Source organism: Embiotoca jacksoni, unplaced genomic scaffold (genome assembly GCF_022577435.1).
Source record: "Embiotoca jacksoni isolate LCO1_2020_lvr unplaced genomic scaffold, fEmbJac1.0.p SCAF_63, whole genome shotgun sequence".
In the NCBI taxonomy this organism is placed as follows: domain Eukaryota; kingdom Metazoa; phylum Chordata; class Actinopteri; family Embiotocidae; genus Embiotoca; species Embiotoca jacksoni.
Genome location: NW_027185418.1, coordinates 1,363,458 through 1,385,971, shown reverse-complemented (window position 1 = coordinate 1,385,971; position 22,514 = coordinate 1,363,458). Strand labels below are relative to the sequence as shown.

Sequence of the window (22,514 nt, the reverse complement as noted above, 5' to 3'; positions counted from 1 at the left end):
CTTTTTGTGTGTGTGTGTGTGTGTGTTTGCTTCTCCGTGTCACACCATTAAACAAAGCTGGTTGTTTTTGACGGCATCAAACATCACACTTATTTATTTTATTTTATTTTTTTTCCATAATCTCAAACTGCCTCGTCCTCGCACACACATGCAGTGATGAAGGGATGAAGGGGAAGTTAAGCTCCTTCGAGATCTTCCCCTGGGAAAGAAGAAGGAGAAAAAAAAAAAAAAAGAAAACAGGGGGGCCAGAGTTGAGTGTGTGCTCTCTATTGAGATCCAACACTCCCAAATGAATAGCAAATGACTGAAACCTTTGGGAGAGGGAGGCGAGGAAGAGGAGGAGGAGAAGGAGGAGGAGGAAAAGTTTTGGGAAAAGCAGAGAGGAGGTGGAAGAAATGGGGGGAAAGTGTAAGAGGAAATAAAAAAGAGTTTTGGAGGAGGAAGAAGGAAGTTTAGATGGAGGAAAAAAAACTAAAAGTAAGTTTTTTAGGGAAAAGGAGATGAATGGGAAGAAAAAAAAGGAAAGGAAGGGACATATTCTTGAGGAGAATTTCTGGAAAGAAGAAAAGGGTAAAAAAAAAAAAAAAACAGGTTTGAAAAGAAAAGGCTAAAGAGTTTCAGGAAAAAGTAGTGAAAAGGTTTATGGAAAAAGGAAAGAAATGAAAATGAGAAATCATTTGGATAAAAGAAACATTGAAGATGAAGAAAGTGAGGAAGAGAAGGAGAAATGTCTAAAAAGTTCAACTTGGATGGAGAGTTGAAGGAAAAGTGAAGAAATTAAAAGGAGGTTGGTGCACAAAAGAAGAAAGTGAAGAAGAGGAGGATGAGAACGTCTCTAGAAAAGGATGAAAAGTAATGGAGAAAAGTTTTAGGAAAAAGGAAGGAAGGGGGATGTATCTTGGAAAAGGGAGGAGAAACAGGAGAAAGGAGGTGATGGAGGAGGGGGGAAAAAATGGTGGAAGAGGAGGAAGATGTGGATGAAAGTGCTGGAAAGAGTTTGAGGGAAGGGAAGGATGAGGAGACGGGGGGGATGAAGGAGAGAGGGAATGAGGAAGATGATGAGGAAAAGTCTGAGGAAGACATGTGGACACTTTCATGGACAAGTTTGTAGGGGGAAGGAAAGATGGAGGAGGAAGAGGGCTGCGATACCTTTTCTGGCATTAAAAAGAGAGGAAAAGTCTTGGTTGATGAACAAGTTGACATTTTTGTCTCCAGAAAAAGTGGAAGAAGGAGGGACAAGTTGGAGGAAGAGAAAGTAGGAAAAAGTTTGAGGAAGAGGAAGGATGGAGGAGGAGGAGGAGGAGGAGCAGAGAAGCGTATGGGAAAAATGAGGGAACAGAGGAGGGGGGCGTGGGGGAGAAGGGAGGAGGAAGAGGAGGAGGAGGAGGAGGAGGGGGGGGGGGGGGCATCAACGATCCTCCGTCCCTCCTCCCCAGATGATGAGAAGGCTGCCGAGCCGCGCTGCGCATCACACCGCCGTGCGTTCCGCTCCGCTCCGTTTCCCATCTCAGCCACAAAGTGCCCCAATAAAAGCGCCGGTCCATTCCGAGCCGAGCCGAGCCGAGCCGCGGCGTGCGTCTGCCTGCTGCGCCCACCTCCTCCACCACCACCACCACCACCCTCGCTTCGCTTCGCCGTCTGCCACCGCTTGGTTGATTTTTATTTTTTTTGTGTGTGTGTGCGTGCGTGCGTGCGTGTGTGTGTGTGTGTGTGTGTGTGTGTGGCAATGGAGCCGTAACCCGCCTCAGCGTGTTGCGCGTGCAAAGTGAAACCGAGCGAGTGGAAGCCAGCGAGCGGACATCACAGCTGAGACCGGACCGCGTTTACTATGGAGGAGAAGCGCAGGGTGGCTGGAGTCTAGACGAACCCCAACAACATCCGGATTTTACTTTGTCCCCCCCCCCCCCTCCTCACCCCCACCCCATACCCCCCCGCGCCCCCCACCTGCAACACTCTTTGAACTCTTTAATTTATTATCACACCGAGGATTTTTTTTTTTTTTTTTTTTTTTCTTCTTCTTCTTCTTCTTTCTTGTCTTTCTTCTCGTGATCATCTTCTTTCATTGCACAAGCGAGGATGCAGAGGAAGGAGGTTTGCACGGGATGCTGGAGACTAACGCTGCTGTCGTGCGTCCTGGCTCTGCACTTGATCCCGTCGTCCGTGCACGGTAAGAAAACTGCCCTGTGCACTTTTAATCATGCAAAAAAAAGACAAAAAAAACTTGCACGTTGTATTGCTGCTGCAGCACGTCGGGTTTTGTGTGGTTGTGTGTGGATTCAGGATACCTCAACACACTCCCACAGGGCAGCCAGAAAAAGGAGGTCAGTGAGCCTCGGATTGTAGGTTAGGGAAGCACTGCACGCTCAAGCCATTTTAATAGTCTCGCGGTTAGTCAAATGTGATGATATTATACTCTCAATATCTTTGTAAACTGAAAATGAATCTGATTTCGGCGTATCCAGCATCACAAATACGGATTTTTACACATTTTTTTGTTTTTTTTGTTAATTGATATAATATCATCTTATATCATTTTAACACCTCACTCAAGGAATTTTTATACTCGTAGGAGACATAGATATTAAGTCACTGAAGGCTCATTAGTGAACATTAAGTCCCTGCGTGGATATTATAGAGATGCCACAGGAGACAACAAAAATAATAATAAAAAAAAAGAAAAGGCATAAACCAAAATGAGGTCAGGTTAAAGACACAAGTCGACAGTTTTTAAGTCCTTATGGATTTTTATGGAGACTCCAAGGAGAGCTGACAACCGGGTCAACGTAAAACCACTGGACAGCATGGATACGTGGGAATATCAGAGATATCTATGAATTGACAGTAAGATCAGTATCAGATTCGGTGTCTATAGAAGGGGTTAAAACACCATTTAACTCAAAGAGGCAATCATAGCAGGAAAAAAAAAAAAAAAAAATCAGGTCACTAAATGTGCTGCAGTCACACAATGAAGCCACATGAGGAATAGTATTGGAGGATTTTGTTTGGGGTGGGGGGCGGGGGGGGGGGGGGGATTTTTTTTTTTTTTTTTTTTTTTTTTGGTGGACAGTGACAGGAGTCGATGCAGCAAAACCGGATCCCCTCGAGGCGCACTGGCACTACACAGCCACACAAAGGCAAAAGGATTAGGGCTGGAGGAGGGGGGTGTTGGGGGAGGGAGGGAGGGAGGGAGGGGTGCCTGATGAATAATTCATGAAGGGATCTGAACGGACATTCTGATACACAGAGAAGAAAGAAGAAGAAGAAAAAAAAAACAGCCCGGTAAACGTAAAAAAAAAAAAAAAAAATAAGACTTTCTCTCTCCGTGTCTCTTGTCGGAGATTCATTGCGCGCGCGCGCGGCGGAGCCACGTTACCGTCAGATTAATAATGCAGGAGTGTGCGCGAGACGAAATCGGTCTGGCGTTATAATCTAATATAATCTGGTTGATTCCTTTTCCTCCCCCTCCCCCCCCTCACACACACACACACACACACACTGTGTGATTGTCAGGTGCAAAGATCCGCAGATACATATTTGTTTTAATTGATTTATTTGGAGCTGCATGCTGACTGTTCCCTGATTTCAAGTGAAATCATTTCACTCTGCAGTCTCCTGCTCCAGTTTTTCCTCCTCCTCATGTCAAAGATAGTGGTTTTTTTTTTTTTTTTTTTTTTAAGAGGCAAGTGCATCTTCATACCCCCCCCCCCCTCCTCCGCCTCCCTTCCCTCCACACACACACTTACATCCTGATTTTTTTCTTTTTTTTTTTTCCGACTCATATTCGAGCATCAAGGCACTTTGATCCACATAAAATAATAGAACGTGCAGGAATATTTCCTTCACGGGATTTGTTCTCCTGATTGCTGAAGTTGAGGATCAATACCACGACAAAGACAGCAGATATACCGGAAACGACGAGCGTTGGAAGAGTTAAGAGGAGAAACTACGAATGGCAGCAATATTTTTAACTGGTTGTTTCCCACGAAGCAAAATAAGTGAACTTGGGAGGGTATTTTTTTTTTTTTTTTTTTTTTGGGGGGGGGGGGACGTCTTTAAATATGAAAAGATGAGCAATCAGCTTTTGTCACGCCCCCCCCTCCCTCCCTCCCTCCCCCTGCCTCCCCCCCCCTCCCCCCCCCGCCTCCCTCCCTCTCAATATACAGCTGGCAGTACAAATCAGCTGTTTGAACTTGACTGTCTGTTATTTGAATATTAAAATAATTCGAGACCAAATTGACCCGACAGCTACGCCAGCGGCCCCGTGAGGAGAAAGACCGTCGAGGTCTGTCGGGGTTCGTCCTCTGGGGACCATGAAAATAGGAGAAATACAAAATTGAGCTGCTGTTGAGATGCTCCGGTTTGTGCGGCTAAAAATGTTGTTGATAAGATGTTGATTTTTTTTTTTTTTTTTTTTTTTGTGAACGATGCTCAGACGACCCAGAGACAACCCCCCCTCCCCCTCCCCCCCTCCTCCTCCCCGTCACTCATTTTGTTTTCTTTTTCTTTTTTTCTTTCTCCTCCGGTAGCCATTTGCAATCCTCCTCCTGTCTGCTCGTTTGTGTTTTTTTTTTTTTTCAACTCCGATGATGTACCGCCGTTCTCCCCCCCTTCTCCCCCCCCCCCCCCCCCCCACACCGGCGGTTAAAGGTGGCGATGGGACGCTGCTCGATGCTCGTTTCGTCTCATCCCTTCATCTTCCTCCCCACCCCCACCCCCCCCACCCGTCCTCCTCCTCCTCCTCCTCCTCCTCTCTCCTTTCCTTCCCTTCCTCTGGCCCGCTGACATATATCTGCTAGTTGACAGATTATCTTTGATGTGCACTGGGTTAATCCTCGAGCCAAATACCCCCATTCCCCCCCCCCCCACCCCCCCATGACTCCACTAACCCGATCGAGCCCCTTTTGTTTTTTGCTTACGGGCCAAAAATAATGGAAGAAAAATGAAAGATTAGGAAATCATAAAAATGGACTCTCCGTCTATAGCACTGTGGTATATTGGCGAACAATGGGCTTCTCATCCTCCTCTTCTTCCTCCTCCTCCCCCCCCCCCCCGGTGGTCTCCATGGTAACCACACACATCCAACAGACACCGGCCGGCGTGTGCACGTCGCCGCCATGATGCGTTTCGTGCCTTGAATTTCATCACGCTCTAAAATGTTGGTTGGATTTTGTGTGGAAGTCTCTACGTGTGTGTGTCCGCCGTTCGCCGGTGTAGTCCGTCACCAGCGGCTCTAACGTCCGTAGATGACATCGCCGTTTAAACCGGGGCGTTCATTATTCCTGCGCAGTGATTTCACTCGCCGCTCGCCCGGAGAAACCTCGCTTTCGAACGCGGCGGCGTCGCGTTTCCCCGTTTGGAGGTCCGACGCGTCTGACTTTTTACCAGGCCGAGGACACGAAGAGCCGCCGGGATCGACGGCCGACACGTCGCCGCCGCCGCGTCGTCATTCGCGACCGGCTCGGCCCCGACTGTAATTAGCACGGACGCGCGGTGCTTAACGCGCGAGGCTGGAAACGTGCGAAGACTGCACCGATGTCCATTTCGTCTCCAGCGAACCGGAACGGTGACTCAGAATCCCTGTTTTATAAAGAGATCCTAGATTTCCCATAATGCACTTAATAGCGTCTTTAATTACACTTCTGACAAAGGCGCAACTCGCGAACTCACGCTTTAACCGCTGACCTGCCGTCAGCCACGTTTTAAAGGTTTTATTTTGTCGCTTTTAGGTTTCTGTCGCGCTGCCGCACGCGTCAACGTGCGGACTGAACTAACGGGGAATCTAAAAAGGTGAAAACCCAACCTGCTCCGCCTGAATCGGCCTCAGACCCGCGGGATCCGCCGTGAAAGCGCGACGACGTGCGGTCCGTTAACGATTTCAGAAAAAAAAAAACTCGACGGTCAAAAACACGTTTGGTAGGAATGAGGCTTGTTTTGTGACATCGATCCGTAATCTTCCAGCAAGTTCCTGTAATCCGTCGTCTGTGGAGGGAAAAGAACTGTCATGTCTGCAATTTGGATAATTTGAACTCGCTGAGACACAAATTGGTGCACAAGGATGAATAGTTCCCTCGCAGTCAATAATGCAGATTACACGTCTGATTGATTAGAAAAATCATTTCCTGCATATTATTCACTGATTTTAATGCTGAAAATAACTATTAGATGATTTATTTTAATTGTTTTGTTTTTTACCATTATTCAGACAAAGCACTTTTTCTTTCAAATAAGCGCTCAGCAGTAAAAAGATATTCCTCGCGAAGCGACCAAAAGCTGCCACGACACCGTGCGGCTCGTTTCTCCCGGAGGACCCGAGGAAGGACGGGAACTTTATCTCGCGCCGTTAAATCGGGATCGGCGACTCATCCTGCATAAATCTGTTTGTTGGGAAACTAAAGGATCCTAATCTCATTTGCAATATCCTCCCACCTGGAACCTGATATTAGCATACGTAGGTGGCCACGGGCCCGACCCGACCAGCTGCTGTGTGTGTGTGTGTGTGTGTGTGTGTGTTTGTGTGTGTGTGTGTGTTTGTCCTCACAGAACAAAGCAACGACACTCTGTGAGGCGGCAGAAAATCTGAAGCCTGTTTCATGCCAGCGTTTCGCCGAATAGAGATATTCGGACGATCCGTATGCGAGGCGTTAATAAGCGCCGCCGGCGGTCGCTGCTGCGGCCATTTGCGGGACGGTTACGTCCGATTGGTGGAAGTCAGAGAGCAGTCCGTCGTCCTATTGGTCGACGTCGAGGAAATACGTCGCGGAGGTTACGTCAAAATGAGGCGGGGGGGGGGGGGGAGAAAAATTCTGATTACGCTAGACTTTTCATCGGCGTGTCGTGCGTGAGTTCCTGACTCGGCGTTACCTCAATTACACGTTTTTTTAAAAAAAAAAAAATTTTGTGTTACTGTTCGTCGTTCACGATTGTTCACATTCGGTCTCGACGCTGGAAGTTTGTCGGGGGGATGAATGAATCCCGTCAGAATCGAGCTCAATTCATTTATTCTGAGCTTTAAAAATAACCCCAAAAAACACAAATTGGATCGGAACAAAACGGCGATTCAGCCTTAAAAAAAAAAAAAAAATCATATAAATACCACGAGGCGGCACCACAGAACCAGTCGGTGTCCTTCTAAAGACAGTAAATAAGTTTAAGTGTCCCTTCGTGCCGGTGTTTCTGCTCCGGGTCGTCGTCCTCGTCCTCGTCCAGGTGTTTTCTCGCTGCAGCAGGTGCGACAGTCGCTCGTGGTCGACTTTTGTCCTCCGGAAGTTTTTAAATTGCGGCTGCGAGAAGGGTCGTCAAAGTTTCCCCGAGCGGTCCGACAGCGCCGAGTTGCTTCCGCCCGTCCCGACCCGAAGACCAAACGACGGTGCGGTACGCGCCGTTTTTTTTTTTTTTTTCTTCTTTTTTTTTGCCGAGTCGGCGTTGTCCTCAAAATTCTGGATGCCCTTGAACGCCAATTTACACGCTTCTCTGTTCTGTGTTGGCAGTTTGTGCGCGCGTTTGTTTTTTTTTCTTCCACCCGTCTCTTTTACGTTGACGTGCGCTGCCGTTAAAAACGCGTGTTCGTAGCGTGTTGCGGAGGTTTGACAGACCCGTCATGCGTGTCGGCGTGTCCTTGGCGAGGCGAGTCATCGAGTTCATGCTCGCGCGCCGGCTCGCTCTTCTCCTCGTCTGGCCGAGCACGCTCCCTCCCTCCCTTTTCAGACGTGTCACATTGGCATGCAGCCCGCTTATCGCACACGCACACGCACACGCCTACCTGTCGTGGCAGCAGACCAGGTTCAGCTAGAAAGAAAGATAATTGGACAGCTGCTTTTATTTGGTTTGTTTTCTCCTGCGTGATGAGTTCGCTTCACAGTTTACGATCCAAAATCGCATTATAGAATAAAATAAACTTCATTTGTCCTTCGAGGCGGGAAATCGTTCTTTGGTTTTAATCAGCAAAGACGATCAAATGGATGATTAACGTCAATGAGAAAATTGGAATCTTTGGTGTTGTTTTAAGTTCTTTTTGAACCTTCTTACAGTCTCTTTTTCTTTGTTTTTTTTTTCTTTTTGCCGTCGGCTCGGCGCGTGATGTGAAAATGTGATTTCAGAACGTCTCTTTTTGGCTTTCGGGGAAATTGTGATGTTTTCTGATGTTTTTACAGACGTGTTAAACGTAATCTTGGCTGACGGCGGTGAGATACGGCAAAAGAGACTTCTACGTTATTAACGACAGCATCGGGGGGGGTTTCAGGAAATGCCAAAAAAAAAAAACTGAGGTACATCTATTTGAAAGAAGCGAAGCTTTTTGTAATAATAATGACGGGACAGAGAGGAGGTCGGGGCGGATGGATCGGTCAACAACACCAGGCTTTAATATGTTACATAACTTCTTGTTGTCTACAAACACTCAAAGCGGATTCTTTGAGTATTTTACACGTCGGAAGGCATCTTTTTGTTTTTCGGGTTTCCGTAACTTTCTGAATCCGTCACATTCACATGAAGCCCTGACAGCGATTGGTCGGGTGTACACATCACTTCAGGTACTTTTTTGTGAACAGGGACACGACATCGTGAAAACACTTCGAGTTGGGGCGACTTGTTTACAAGCCAGTTGTCTTATTTATTCTTTAACTGTGACGACATCAGATCATGAAAAGCTTTCACGTTTCATTCCGGACGACAGCTACAAACTTTTATCTCGACGTTTTAATACGAAGACTCGGTTTGAAATTTTTTAACAAATTACCAGACGTGTAATTTTACCAATTTCTATTTCAACCCGTTTTAAATTCTTTGAAATGAAGCAGACAAATTGGAACCGATTTCCACTGAGATTTCATGTCTCATGTCAGGTTATGTGCTGCAGGAGGAAGCAGGCCGCCGCAGTTTACAGTCGCGAACCGAAGGCAAATAAGATGTACACCAGAAAAAGGAAGATTAATTTACTTATTCAATTTAAAAAAAAAAAAAAAAAAAAAAATCAAACACCTTTATTTTGATATTTAAAATACACACTGATCATTTTACAATGGCCAAAAAAAAAAAAAAAGGACAACACATCCAGGACGTAACGACCCGATTTCCACTTTATTTCATGTGAATTTTTACGCAGATTTCCTCCACGCTTGAATTTTAATTGACTGGCTGTTCAGAATAAGGTCACGACAGAGGAGAAAAACAGGATGCGTGAGAGTAGATGCATGGCTGCACATGTGCAGTATGCATGTACTTCCATATACCAACACACACACACACACACACACACACACACACACACACACACACACACACACACAGCTGTCCCTTTAACATCAGGATGTTAAGAGGCAGAGCTTAGGTGTGTGTAAAAGGGAAAATGTCATACACGGTCTCAGACACGTGCAGGTGAGCACACGTGTCCATGCACACACACACACACACACACACGTGCAGATAGAATCACATGTTCAACCTCATAAAAAACACTTCTGTAAAGATGCATAATATTATTTAGTGTGTGTGTGTGCGTGTGCGTGCGTGCGTGTTATACACGCGTGAGGATGCAGGATCTTGTCGGGTTTAGCGGCGCCGCATCAGCTCGAGCGAGGCTGAGGCCGTTTCCATGGCAACACATCCTTCCTCCGTCCGCGCCACCTGTGGAGTCAGAAATGAAAGGATTTATGCGATGACAAAGTTAAAAAAGACGGAGGCAGAAAATGTTTCGGGTAGAAGACACTCGGGGGGGAGGGACGGAGGGACGGGGAGAGGGGGGGGGGGGGGCGAGACAGAAAATGACTGGAGGAGGAAGAGAGGAAAGCGGTGATGTAAGATGTGGCGAAGTGAAGACAGCTGGGAAGGAAAGAGGAAAAAAAAAAAAAGATGAGTGGAAGATGGAGAGAGTGAAGAAGAACGCAGAGCTTCCTCTTTAAATCGATATCAATGAGCAGCGTTGAGTAACGATAAAGAAACCTCGTGTCCTTTTCATTAGAGTGAGTGTGGGAAAAGAGATGAGCTGTGTGTGTGTGTGTGTGTGTGTGTGCGCGGGAGGGGGAGGGGGTTTCTCCTGAGGTTCAGGTATTTGAAGCTGAAATCAATGAGAATGAGTTAAAGAGGATCTCATTCATCTCCGTTCCCTCGGCGTCATCGGCCTCGTAAGTTTCCGCCATTTTTCTTTAAACGGGTGAAATCATCTCTGCTGTGTTTATAAAGTCCAAACGCTACGAGAAAATACCGACGGTTTTAGTTTTAATAACCAGAGAAATGTGGAGTAACTCGGACCATTTTCCTACATTGCGGGGCTGGATTGTGTTTCTTTTTTTAATTCCCATCATAAAATCTCGAGATTTTTTTTACGTTTTTTTTTTTATTGTCCCCTAAATTGCAAACACATTTATCGTATTTATCATATCTGTTAGCATGTTTGGAGATTTCACCGCGACACAAAAAAAAACCAACCTCCATATTGTTTCTTAGAGGAGCTCGTAAAAGCCCTTTTGTTTGTTTGCCGTCCGGCGTCCAAACTCTTCCCCATTTCTACCCTCTAGTCTGGGTCACCAAACTGGCTGGCGGGGGCCCGAACTGTCACAACCAATCAGGTTTCCTCTTTACGGTCTGTCGCGGCCAATCAGAGTTCTGCGAGTGGTTTTAGTGGCTTCCCCTCTCCAAAAAAAAAAATGATCTGGGTTTAAACAAAGGGGGCGAGGCCGGAGGGTCGGCGGCTCGCCAGCACGGGCTAACAGCACTTGGCCCCGAGGCGCCATCACCCCCCGAAACAATCAGTCTGACACACGCGTGCGCACACACACACACACACACACACACACACACAAGACACACATACATGCAAACAAGCCAAACTCTCTTCTCATTATGACCATCCACACCCTTCACCAGAGGAGCTGGAAGCCACCCCAATTACCAGTGGGTTATATTGGCAGAGAGATGACAACACACACACACACACACACACACACACACACACACATAGAAACACATACACAGAAACACACACACTCAAACCCACTAATATAAACAAATTCATGCAGTGCGAGGAGTCCCATTACATAATCCTGTTTGATGCTCTCATCTAAAGTTGGAGGGGAAACAAACAAACACTTTCATTTCATTCTGTTGGGTTTTGTTTGTCTCATTTCGGGGCCTCAGCCGGTCCAGAACCGAGTCTGAGAATCCCGAACATGGCCCCTGTCCTGGCTCGCCCCGACCCCGCCGACTCCCCCGACCCTGCCAGACGAAGTCGGGTCCGCCAGGTCTGCGGCTCTAATTGGGTAGAAGACACTGGTCATTGTTGGCGCTGCCAGACTTTTCACTGCCGAAGCACTAATTTCCAACGCACGCGGAAAAAAAAAAGAAGAATCCCCAACTCATGTCTCGTCTTGTTTGTTTTTTTCTTAAAAATGAAACAAAAAAGAGTCTGTGATTCGTGCGAGGGAAGTTTGGTGATCTAAATACTGAAGTTCAGCTGCAGTTCAACCATCAGCTGTGATTCACTGCTGAAATGTTGCTGAAAAACAGCAACGGAGCGTTTTAAATTCGACGTTCAAAGTTTATTTCTGACCTCGCGTCACGGTTCATTTAGCAGCTTTACTAAAGCTCTCAATCATTTTTACATGATCTTCACCGCAGAGTTTACTCGGGTGATTTATGCTTTTTGGGGATTTCTCATCTGTTTTTTTTTTTTTGTTTTAAAGCTTTTTACCCTGGAAACAGCAGAGAGAAAGGTCCATTCAGTGGATCTTTCAGTCACATGATAACATTTTCTTCGAAGACAACATACAAGAATTGCTTAGCAAAGATTTGAACAACTGCATGCAACTCGACAAACATTCATCAGCTGATTAAGACCTTGCGATTTGATTGCTTCTTGGACGTTTCATGGAAAATACTGGCTGCTGTTTTTTTTTTTTTTTTGCTGCTACAAAACATCAGACGAGTATTAGAAAGGCTTTCTATAATCACCATACCGTGACCTGGATTAACATCAGTCCCGGTCCTTTAGATGAAACCTCTTCTAAGGGAGGCAACATGCTGCTAAGTATTTTGAAAATTTAGGACAAAACCGCTCGTGTCAAAACGAACCAATAGCAAAATCCTAAAAACTATTTTTCGAGCCGCAACGGTTACCTTCATTATAAATTCATCTTCAGGTTTGATCTTTAAAATGACAGAAAATAGTGAAAATAATTGTCATAATTTTCCACGGCACCGAAAAGATTATTTCAAACTGCAAAGTTTACCGTCACGTATGAAAATGAAACGCGGGAAATCGTCACATTTGAGAATCTGAAACCCGCAAATGTCTCTTGAAAAATGACTGAGAAGATCGTTCGGCGTTTAAATTACCAGCGAATCTACAAATGAACAATAATTCGAATTAAACTCTAATGTCTCGTCATCTCGGTGATGAAACGTTTGCGCGTAGATGAGAGTAATTTAAACTCCGTTTAAAATGGATGCAGATTAAGTTTCTGTAAATCGACGTAATCCGTCTTAATCCCAGGTTTTTACTTTACGGCGCCGATGTGATGCCGAGAGATCCGTCGGATCCGACTCAACATTGACGTATCCGCGGGTGAATAATATTCTTTTCAGCTCAGTCGCTGCACGTGAGGGGAAGTTTTCCCTCGTTTTCACTGAAAAATCAGTCACAAAAATCCTTTAAATCGCAGCTTTGTCATCTTGATCATTCATTTTAAAACATTCACTTAACGGGTGAAAGGAAGTCGTCCCGTTTCGATGCAGCGCTGGTCGTCAACACTTCAATTATGGCGCTTTTTTTTTTAATCACAATAATGAATTCCTTTCTACGGGGCCGTGTATTCTGAACAAAGCTGAACAAAGTAAATAAGAAAAAAGATGTCTCGATGCAGAAGTTACTTTTGTGGTTTCGCCACCGAGCCCGTCATTGCTGCTCCGAAACCAGCCGTCGGTCAGAAGGTTCCTCCTCGTTAATCCAATTAGGCTAACGAGGCGCCGAAAGGCGAGACAAGTGCGCTTAATTGGAGATTCTGGCAGGCCCGACACCGCCGTGGTCCCCGGACGGCGGACCACCTGAGTTCTGACGGTTCTGTGTGTAAACAAGTCTGAGTTTGTTTCGCCGCTTTCTGACAAGAGACGCCGGCGCCGCTTAACGCTGTCGACTCGTTGAGACTAATAACTGGGAGACGAGTCTTCCGTTCGCCGTGTGGTCCAAAGTTACACCTCTCTGGCTTGTTGATGGGTCTTTAAGTAGTTTTATAACAACTAAACAACTTTTCTTCTTAGTTATAATTGATACAATAACAGAAACTTTACTCATTTTAATTGCTGTATCAACATCAATGACTACAAGAACTAATACTTACTTTTTTTTTTTTTTTTTAAATCAAAGAAAAAGTCAGTCACCGTCATTGGTCCAAATACTTCCCTTAGTACACTCGCATGTACTTTTTACACGTTAGTACACTTACTTGCGCTGTACTTGAATTCCGACTGGGTAAGTGCTGTTTTGCACTGACCGTAAATAACCGTGGCATTTGAACGCATCACCCGCCAACATATCTGCCAGTTTTACCCAGAAAATGAAAGTTTTTGTTCCCTCTACATACAAAAAAAAAAACATACGGATACGGACTTGTGTGGGGTCTTCTGCAACGGCTTCCTCGGACGCTGCAGTTTTAATACGCTTTAAATAAAGTGGTGGTTTTGCTCTTTTTCCTCTCTACATTGCTAAGATGGTGACCTTTGAGCGTTTTGAGTACATATTCCTGGTGTTCACAGTGCACTGCATTTATTCATACTTGGCAGCGTGTAAGTACGTAAGCTTGGAACAGTGCAAATTTTGTGTAACGTGAATTTCAAGCATCAGAAAAAAAATACATGTAAAGACAATAGGGAAAAAAAAAAGCAGCAAATAAGAGGCTCTTCTCAGTGCCAGCTTTGTCAGTGGATACTGGTGGACTTGCAGTAATAACGGCAAATGTACTGGGGCCAATTGACTTAAGGAACCAAAGAGGCTGAATAAAACTCCACATGGTGCCAGAAGTGTTGAACGTTGAAGAAAAAAAAACTGTCACCAAATTAAAGTTTCTTTCATGTTTGTGCAGCATCCCGACTTTGAATCCACTTGGGTTTGAATCCAGCTAACGACAAGCTCAAAAATCAGACACCTCACGGAAGACGCGATGGCCACCGCCTTCCTTAACATACAATACATCTAGATCGGTGACGTTTTAAAGAAAAAGTACATTTTAAAAGTACAAATTTTGTACATGCGTGTGCGCTCGATCAGCGGGTGGTGATTTCTCTGCTTTAATCATATACCATGATTTCCCCACCAGGCTCCACCTGTTATTTATCCAAAATGGGATTTTTATTCCAGCTGCCCGGGATGAGCCGATAGTGAAACACAAACTCTTCATACTCTCCTGCCGTTTCCACAAACCTGCGACTGTCACAGGAAGTACGTCCGCAATATTGTTACAGCCTGGATGGTAAATGAGGTGACAACTGCTGAGAGGTCTCTCTGCTCCAAAGCTTTTAAAAAGCTCGTTCACACCTGTCAGGAGTCCCGGCAGATATCGTCGCTGAAAGCCCGCAGCTCCTGTCGGGTTCCCGCTTCTGTTGGTGGTGTTTGAAGAATCGTATTATAGAGGTGGAAATTAAAAAAAATCAGTCTGCCTATTCAAAGTTCACTTCAAACATTTATAGTTGACAGACTTTGTTTGCTAACTTTTCCACTCAGCCGGGCCATCGCATCACCTTTCAAGTGCAGTAAGTGGGTGCGTCATCGTTAATGAGGCTTCTGACTGGACTCATTATAAGTTCAGCGTTTTCGCTGCTTCATCGTGACGGTTTCTGTGGCTTTTGTGATTTTTCTTCTTCAAACCATCATAGCCATCGACATCTCATCTTGGTTTTAGAGATCGAGATTAGCTTTCTTTTTTTTTTTTTATCTCGGTACCACACGGATATTCCAGCTTCAACACCCAAACAGATTCTGTCGCATGTAAACTGGTGTGTGCATAATACAGGACATACATTGTATAGTACTCTTTGTTTTCCATTTCTGCTGATAAATCCTGCAGAACGTAAAAACAAATGCGGCATCTGGAAACCAAACTGTACATCTTCGTCTGTTGAGGTGAATCAGTCGTTACGGCAACAAGTGGCAGAAATGTCTAAGAATCAAAAACCCGCACGCAGACTTAAAACCTGAATACTCTTACTTTTAATGCTGCACGATAAAAACTAAATCGGGATAAAACTCCATGATGAGTTAGTGAAGATGTTAAAACCTCGAAATCACAGTGTTCTGCAGTTTTTTTGAGGCACACACAGCGAGTCTGTTGACACGTTTACAGTCGATGCAAATGTTTTCACTGGGGTACCAAGAAGGCACAAATGCAACACCTGCAGCCCATAATAAGCATCAGCTGTTGAACCAGGAGCATCAAGATTCGCTATTGCTGCGTTCAAATGGAGCTCGTGGTGACAACGCGGGAAGTCGTGTGCACCGTGTGCTTGTTGTTCGAGGTGTTAAGTTGTAAAAAAGCTGTTGCTAGGCGATGTGGACGGCGTCTAGAAGCCACAGAGGCTAACTAACACTGTCTGTTCTCCAGACTGTGCGGTTTGTATCAGGCTTGTTGCAGGAGGAGGAGGAGGAGGAAGATGAGGAGGAAGAGGAGGAGGTAGGGTTGGTTGTGTTGAAGGCTGACTGGTCGACTCAGGAGATTCATCCAAACACAGCACTGATGTGGGCAAGCTTAACGACTTAACGAGTGTATTGCCATCAGGTGTGTGTGTGTGTGTGTGTGTGTGTGTGTGTGTGTGTGTGTGGTTGCGCGTATGCGTGCGCGCTTCACAGAGCAAACTAAAAGCGAGTGTGTTTTCTGTGGGCAGAAGAGAGAAAGACGGACATTCACGGCCTTAAATCCTAATTTCCTGGTGAGCGTCGAGCGTTTTAATGTGTGAAATGCTTTTGTGCGGTCATTGTGTGAAGCCTGTTTTTTAAATGCGTGTGTTTGTGTGTGCGTGCGTGAGCGTGTGTTTTTTTTTTTTGTTTGGCACAGTATCCTCCTGGCTTCCTCGGTTGATGCGTTGAACAGCAGTGGATTGTGGGACTGCTGGAAGGATTAGCCCCGGTACGACCCCGGCTTCAAAGACTCGCTGCTGATGCTGCCGCCGCTGCCGGAAAAACAAAACCGTCAATAGACTGAAGCCGTCCACCTGTCGGACGCCTCGTGGCTGAAGTGACAGCCTCGCGCCTAATGAAGACAGCAAGGCGGAAACCGTTAAGCACCTTATTGGCACGTTTCTTGTGTTCAGGTGGATCGTTTCCTTGCAGGCGTGTGAGGATGTTTCACGATTTCCGGATGCGGCGGCAGCAGCAGCTCGAGTTTTGCATCTTTTGGAAGTCATTCAAACAAATAATGAAATTCATCATCAGTGTTTTTCGTGTCTCTCACAACCGTCTGCTGTTAAAATCAACCAGAGATCGCAGCGATTCTACGATTTCCACTTCTAAAGATGTCCGATAGCTCCACGTCTGGTCGTCTAACGTGGAGACATTATTCAAATATTCTATTTTTTTTTTTCATAAACTATTATTATTGTTTATGACTTTAATGTCAGTTTTAACTCAATACATCTAATTTTCTTTGCTCACTGACAGCTTGAATCTGTCTTAACGTTTATCAGACCACTTTGTTCCCACAAAAAGTGATTTGAATTCAGTTGTATCATTTAGTGTGTTTTACAAATTTCAACAAAATAAAGGACAATTCGCAGCTTTTATATTCAATAACCTACACCAAAAAAATCACGGTGATATTACGTGCTCAAGCAACTTCCCAGGTGTAGTTAAGACACTGTACCCACCTTGCTGAGATACTAAATGGCCCTTTTGTACGAAGGCATTTTTGTGTCTTTACTATGCAAACAAAACAAAAAAGTAAAGTTTGTAAGTAAAAATATACAAACTGAGAATACAATTATTCTGATTGTTGTTTTGATCACAGAATTCAAAAGTTGACTTACGAAACGAGAAACCTTTTGTGTTACGAAAAGTTTTGATTCCAAATCTGGCCTTTTTGGTTGCCGGTCAAAACTGTTTGTTTGCAAAGCGAAAACTTCAGTTGGACGTAACGCAAACAGAGTCTAGTTTTATAAGCAAAATTCTGTGAGCTCATGAAAATTTGCCTTTAAAGCTGTTGTCTTTGCTTTCATAAAGACACAAAATATTTCCATACTTTTTTTTTTTTTTACCTTAACGGTCCCAAAACTTTTAATAGTTTGCCTCCCACTCAGCAGAGCCGCCATGCAAGGTGCTCGCCGGCCATCTTGGGATTCAGTGTCTTACCCAGGGACACATGGCATGTGCACATCGAACCACCAACTTAATGATTAGTGGGCGTCCTGCTCAACCATCTGAACCACATCCCAAATAGTTTGATTAATTGTTCCTCTGCTTGTGTTTGTAATCAAACAGAATTTCAGCACCAATCTGTGAATATTCTCGTGATGCCAGATATGTGTTGTTTTCCAGCCAAAGCTGGAGCAGCTCCGTCTTTATAATGAACCAACAATAAGGACCAACAAGACTCTCCAAACCAATTAGTTTTTATCTGACAAAGACTCGGTGGCCTAAATATAGCACGCAGTTCAATGACGTGTTTGTTTTTTAATGATCTTGATTGTGGTTTTTCTGTTTTGTTTTTATTTCATGCTAGATTGGGAATTCATAGAAATCCTGCAGACGTTGTTTGTCATGTTTTACTGCCGTTGGTAAGTTATTAAATTGTGGTTCGTTACTCTCCGAGAGTGTTCATTTTCAGACATCTCGTCATAGTTTTAAAAACCGTGATAGATGACAAACACTTTGGTCGTGTAAATGGAGACTCGCTGAGTGTTGAGGAGACATTTAGAGATTAAAATCCCAGAAGCTCGCCATCTGAAGCTTAACGTCCGTCAGCAAAGATCCTCTCAGATTTCCTCACGCGCGCCATTTGGTGGAGACTGTCAATGAAAGCTCCTTACAGGACCGAGAGCGCGTTTATTTATTCACTGCAGGGGCATCACGGTGGAAATTTAACCCCCCAAGCTCTGTGATTTCAGCGCGAGTTTGTCCGAAACCAGGCGGACGATCAATAATGTAGCAAGACTGCATATTAAAGCTCGAGGCTGGCGTTATTCTATCTATTCATTATTAAAGATAAGTAATTTCTCTGCAGCTAAATGTGTCACGAAGACGGATTTTTTTTAAAAGCAGCGCTGAAACACCGAATGTGAATAATGTTGTGCGGTCGTTTTATGAGGACGACTCGATCTTCATTCCTTCCTACAATTACCAGCAGTTAGTTTAACTTTACTGGCTTTAGTGTGAAAAAAACGGCACCGTTATTCTTTAAACATTTGTTTTAAAGGCCGTCTAAATGCATTGTGAGAAATGTAGTAAATTACTAACCTGAAGTACAAGTTTTTTTTAAGAAATGTCTCTCAGAGAGGGAGCTGGTTGACATTATGCTTCCCTGCAAATTACATGAAAGTATTTGTTTATTCTTGTGCTGCCCTTTTATTTATTCATAATTTAATTTCCCTCGACCCCATACTGCTAATTGCATGAAAAATAATACCTTTTTTCCTACGGCACTTTTGCATGGAACCTCTAACGCACAATGAATGAAGCTACATCAGTCCTGTTGAGAGTCCGGTTGAAAAACGTTGCGACGTTTAGCTTCGTGTATTATTTCATTTTCAGGTTGCCGTGCCGATAAACAGGCGCTGACCAGACTTTCGTACGTCGGGGTTGTTTGTGATTTTGGAACGAACTGCGTATTGTAATAGTTTCTTTTTAGTTTTACACTTCCCGTCTCTAATCTCATGTACGTCCTGTGACACGGAGCCGGTCGGGTGACGGTTGTTGATTGGTTTCCGGTATCATGACGATGTTCGGGCGTAATTAAAGGCAGTTGGCGAAAAGTAAACGAATAGCATTCAAGGCTAGGTGTCCTGGTTTTTGTATACCGGAGTTGAAGTTACCAGTGTAAGCAAATTTGTATTGGATGTCCTGTGCTTTTATTTTGAAGTCAAGTTCCGCCCGAACGCAGTGCGTTTAATTAGGACCTTTTATTGTGAAAGGTAGGAAACGAAAGTGTGGTGTTTATCGCGCGGCGGTTGAATTTAAGGGAGTTCTTCGTCTGAGGGTTCATTGCTCAGATAAAGTTCCTTTCATTGTTCGAATCGCTGAAAAAGCTGGAGATGTGAACGTTTGGAAACAGGCTCCACAGAAAAGCACGAAAGATGTGGAATATTTTTGTTCCTTTTCTCCCGGTCAGAAAGAAAGTTTTTGCAATCTTCCGCAGTCTCGCGTAATCCGTCTCCCCAGTTGCATCTTCTTGTATCAGAATTACAGCTTCGTCGCAATTGTTGAGACGTTGTCTTGTCTGAGTCTCCCCAAGATCCCCCTACCCCCCACCACCCCTCCTGTAGGGTTTCCCCCAAATCCTTACCCTCTCCAGCCCATGTAATCCCTAATCCTAGATCCTCGCCCATTCAAGTACATTAGTGAATTATTCCTTTAATCCCAAAAAAGTGGGGGGCGGCCGCAAAGCAGCTTTTTGCATGACTTGACGAGCCGCCCCCTCGGATGAAGTAATCGACCGGAGGATAAGTTTACGGCCAATCAGCTCTCGTTTTAATTTGTTTCGCCCGCCGGAGTCTTTAAACCCGTTTTTTTTGTTGTTGTTGTTGTTCCTGTAGTTCACTGTGTGAAGTTGCCTGAGTCATGAGGACTACCGGTGTGCGTGTGCTTGTGTGTGTGTGTGTGTGTGCGTGCGTGTGTGTGTGTGTGTGAGGCTGGAAATGACGTTGGAAAGAGTGAAGCAGAACCAGATTGTGTTTGTGTTTTATTGTCAAACAAACAGCAGCAGATGTTTTCTTCTGTTGTTCCTTCGCTAATATTTGCTGCTTTCAGTCGATCTGGGTTTCATCTGGGAGTTTTGTGTAAACATCACACAGTTTTGTACTGGCGGAGATTCGTCTGAGTTACGTTACAAGAGGCAGGTCACCCCCACCCCCCCCCCCCCCCACCCCCCAAACGCCCTCCTCGGTGTGTAGTTTGGAGGCTGATTTTGGCCCATTTATCGGCATTTATTATCTCATGAAGGCTACTGAGGTTCTTTAAAACCCTTTCGTCAAATCTGACCATGCAGACACCGCCGATATATACTTTTAGATTCAGTTTGATTGAAGATATCGTTCTCTTCCGCGTCTCTGGTCAATTAACAACCGTAAAATCGGCTCAGAAATCATATGAAAAAATACTTTCCTCGTGACGCCAGGCTGAGAATCAGGCTCCGTTCATTTCTGCCCCGGTGTTGTCGATACGATCACTCAGAGTCAGTATCGGTGCTACAAATCGAAGCGGCTGATTTTCTGCGGACACAATGAGCTCTGCGTTCCAGTAAAAAGTCCCATTTGAGGACTTGTAGTTTTTTGAAAAAGCGGATTGATTCAAACTGTCGTTTTCTAGACTGGAACCGTTTTCGCCTCATTACTTTTGCTGCAGTTTTCCCCGCCGCAGTATTTCTCTACTTCCTCCTTCAGAGAGGAAGAAGACGTTCTTTTCTTTTGAAATATTTAAAACGACCTCAGACCTCTTCTTCTTTTTTTTTCATCTTTTTTTTTTTTTTTTTTTTATACTGAGAAAATGTTTTTTCTGTGTTTGTAGGAAATGCTGTCGGGACCAACGCCACTGAGCCAGACAGCACGGGCAATGCCACCTCCCTGCTCAGCGAGGAGGAAGGGCTGGTCAAGGTCAACGAGGTCATCGCCATGACAACCGGGACGAGCACCTCGGCCGCTCCCGACGCAATCAGCACCGTGACCGCGAGGGCGGGCCGCATCCCCCGCGCCGGCGAGGACGACGAGCAGAGCAGCGGCATGTTCGGGGAAACGGTGGTTCCTGCCGTGGAGGAAGTGGGCGTGGCTGCCCCGCCCCAGCTCATCCCCGATTCGGCCGAGACGGAGCACCTGTTGCCGAGCAACCCGCGCAAACAGGAAGACATGGAGGCGGAGGCGGCGGCGGCGGAGGAGGAGGCGGAGGAGGAGGAGGAGGAAGAGGAGCGTCTGCCGCACACCGACCCGCCGTGGATCCACGCCAAGGACACGGCCGTGTTCGACCTGGACCAACTGTCCACCACCAGCGCCGCCCCGTCCCCGGCTACCGCTAACCCCTCCAACCCCGACGTCCTCCACGTGGACTTCTTCGACCCGTCCTCTCGCGGCCGTAACCTCGACCTGGCCCCGCCCTCTCCTTCGTCGCACGCCCACGAGCTGCAGGCCGGCGACGCGACCTCCTGGGCGATGCCGGAGAACTACGACTATCTCACGCCCTACGAGGACGGCGTGTCCCCCACCGCCGAAGAGTACACCTACAGCACCACGACCGACGCCTACGAGACCGACGAAGACCTCCGGATGGGCGCCGGGTCTCCCGCTCGCACCCGCCCCCGCGTCCCCGGGGCGGGCTCCTCCGTTCCCGGGGCGGCGCTTCCCGGCGCGGGAGCCGCGGTGCCAAACGTCCCCGCGGCGGCTCCTCCGGCGCTCTTGCCCAACGGGTGCCGCGCGGGCTACCAGATGATCAACGGAAGCTGCCGCTCGCCCTGCGACATGATGCCCAACTACTGCTTCAACGGAGGACAGTGTTACCTGCTGGACGGCTTGGAAGTCTTCTGCAGGTATGACGCAACACGACCTGAAACAAGCCGCATCCATTCACCACAACTCAATATAAATCCAACACACGTGCTGCAGCAATTGGGAAAGTTACCTAATTGATGGCAGGATTGTCTGCTGACATTAAACATCCATAAAATAATGAAGTCATCATATAAAAGGGAAACTTATTCCTGCAAAATTCGTCCTCTTAATAATTCAATATAGACATTTTCTTCAGTGCCAGAAGTAATCAAGGTGTCCGTTGTGGTAAATAATCCTGTGTCCGTAATCGGTTGAACCGGGTGATGGTGTAATCTAAATTTATAAGGGACCATAAACCATTTATTTTTAGAGGCGTAAGACAAAAAAAAATGTTGGGTTATATACCACACTGTCATCTGTATATGAACAGTTACAGCGCACCAACTATAACAAATATAACAACACGGACATAAAAAAAAAACTCAGACTGCATGAAGACGGTTTTTTTCCCCTAGTTTTTCGGTTTAAGTGTCCATAAATATATATATATATATATATATATATATACATGTGTATATATTTGTTGTTTAGCTATTACGGATTACACAATAAGTATGTTCATCCAGGGAGCAAAAACTGAGCATAAACAGCCGAGGGGTTCAAAGAGATAATCAAGAAAAACACAAACAGAAATCAGCTTTTCTCGTTAAAAGAAATGTAAATTTTTACTAAATGTTCCGACACCGAAGTGCTGCAGCTGCGTCGGGCTTCATCAGGGTCTCTCATTTGCATGTATAATCGAGGATAATGTTCTACGGTGCAATTAAGACACCGGTGTGTAAATAAAAAAA

The 22,514-nt window shown here is 45.5% G+C and overlaps 1 protein-coding gene across 7 annotated transcripts in view; it reads left to right on the top strand.

Annotated features, from left to right (window-relative positions):
- Window positions 1-1,431: 1,431 nt before the first annotated feature.
- Window positions 1,432-22,514, top strand: part of cspg5a (chondroitin sulfate proteoglycan 5a) — a 53,266-nt gene continuing 32,183 nt past the window's right edge. For 2 of the 7 annotated variants that reach the window (XM_069174955.1, XM_069174954.1), the window contains exons 1-2: window positions 1,435-2,167; window positions 20,693-21,701. In XM_069174955.1, the coding sequence (XP_069031056.1) occupies window positions 2,077-2,167; window positions 20,693-21,701 (1,100 nt within the window). In that variant the 5' untranslated portion in view covers window positions 1,435-2,076. Of the gene's footprint in view, window positions 2,168-20,692; window positions 21,702-22,514 lie in introns of all 7 variants that reach the window. The other 5 variants (XM_069174958.1, XM_069174953.1, XM_069174956.1 and 2 more) reach the window with 3 other exon arrangements.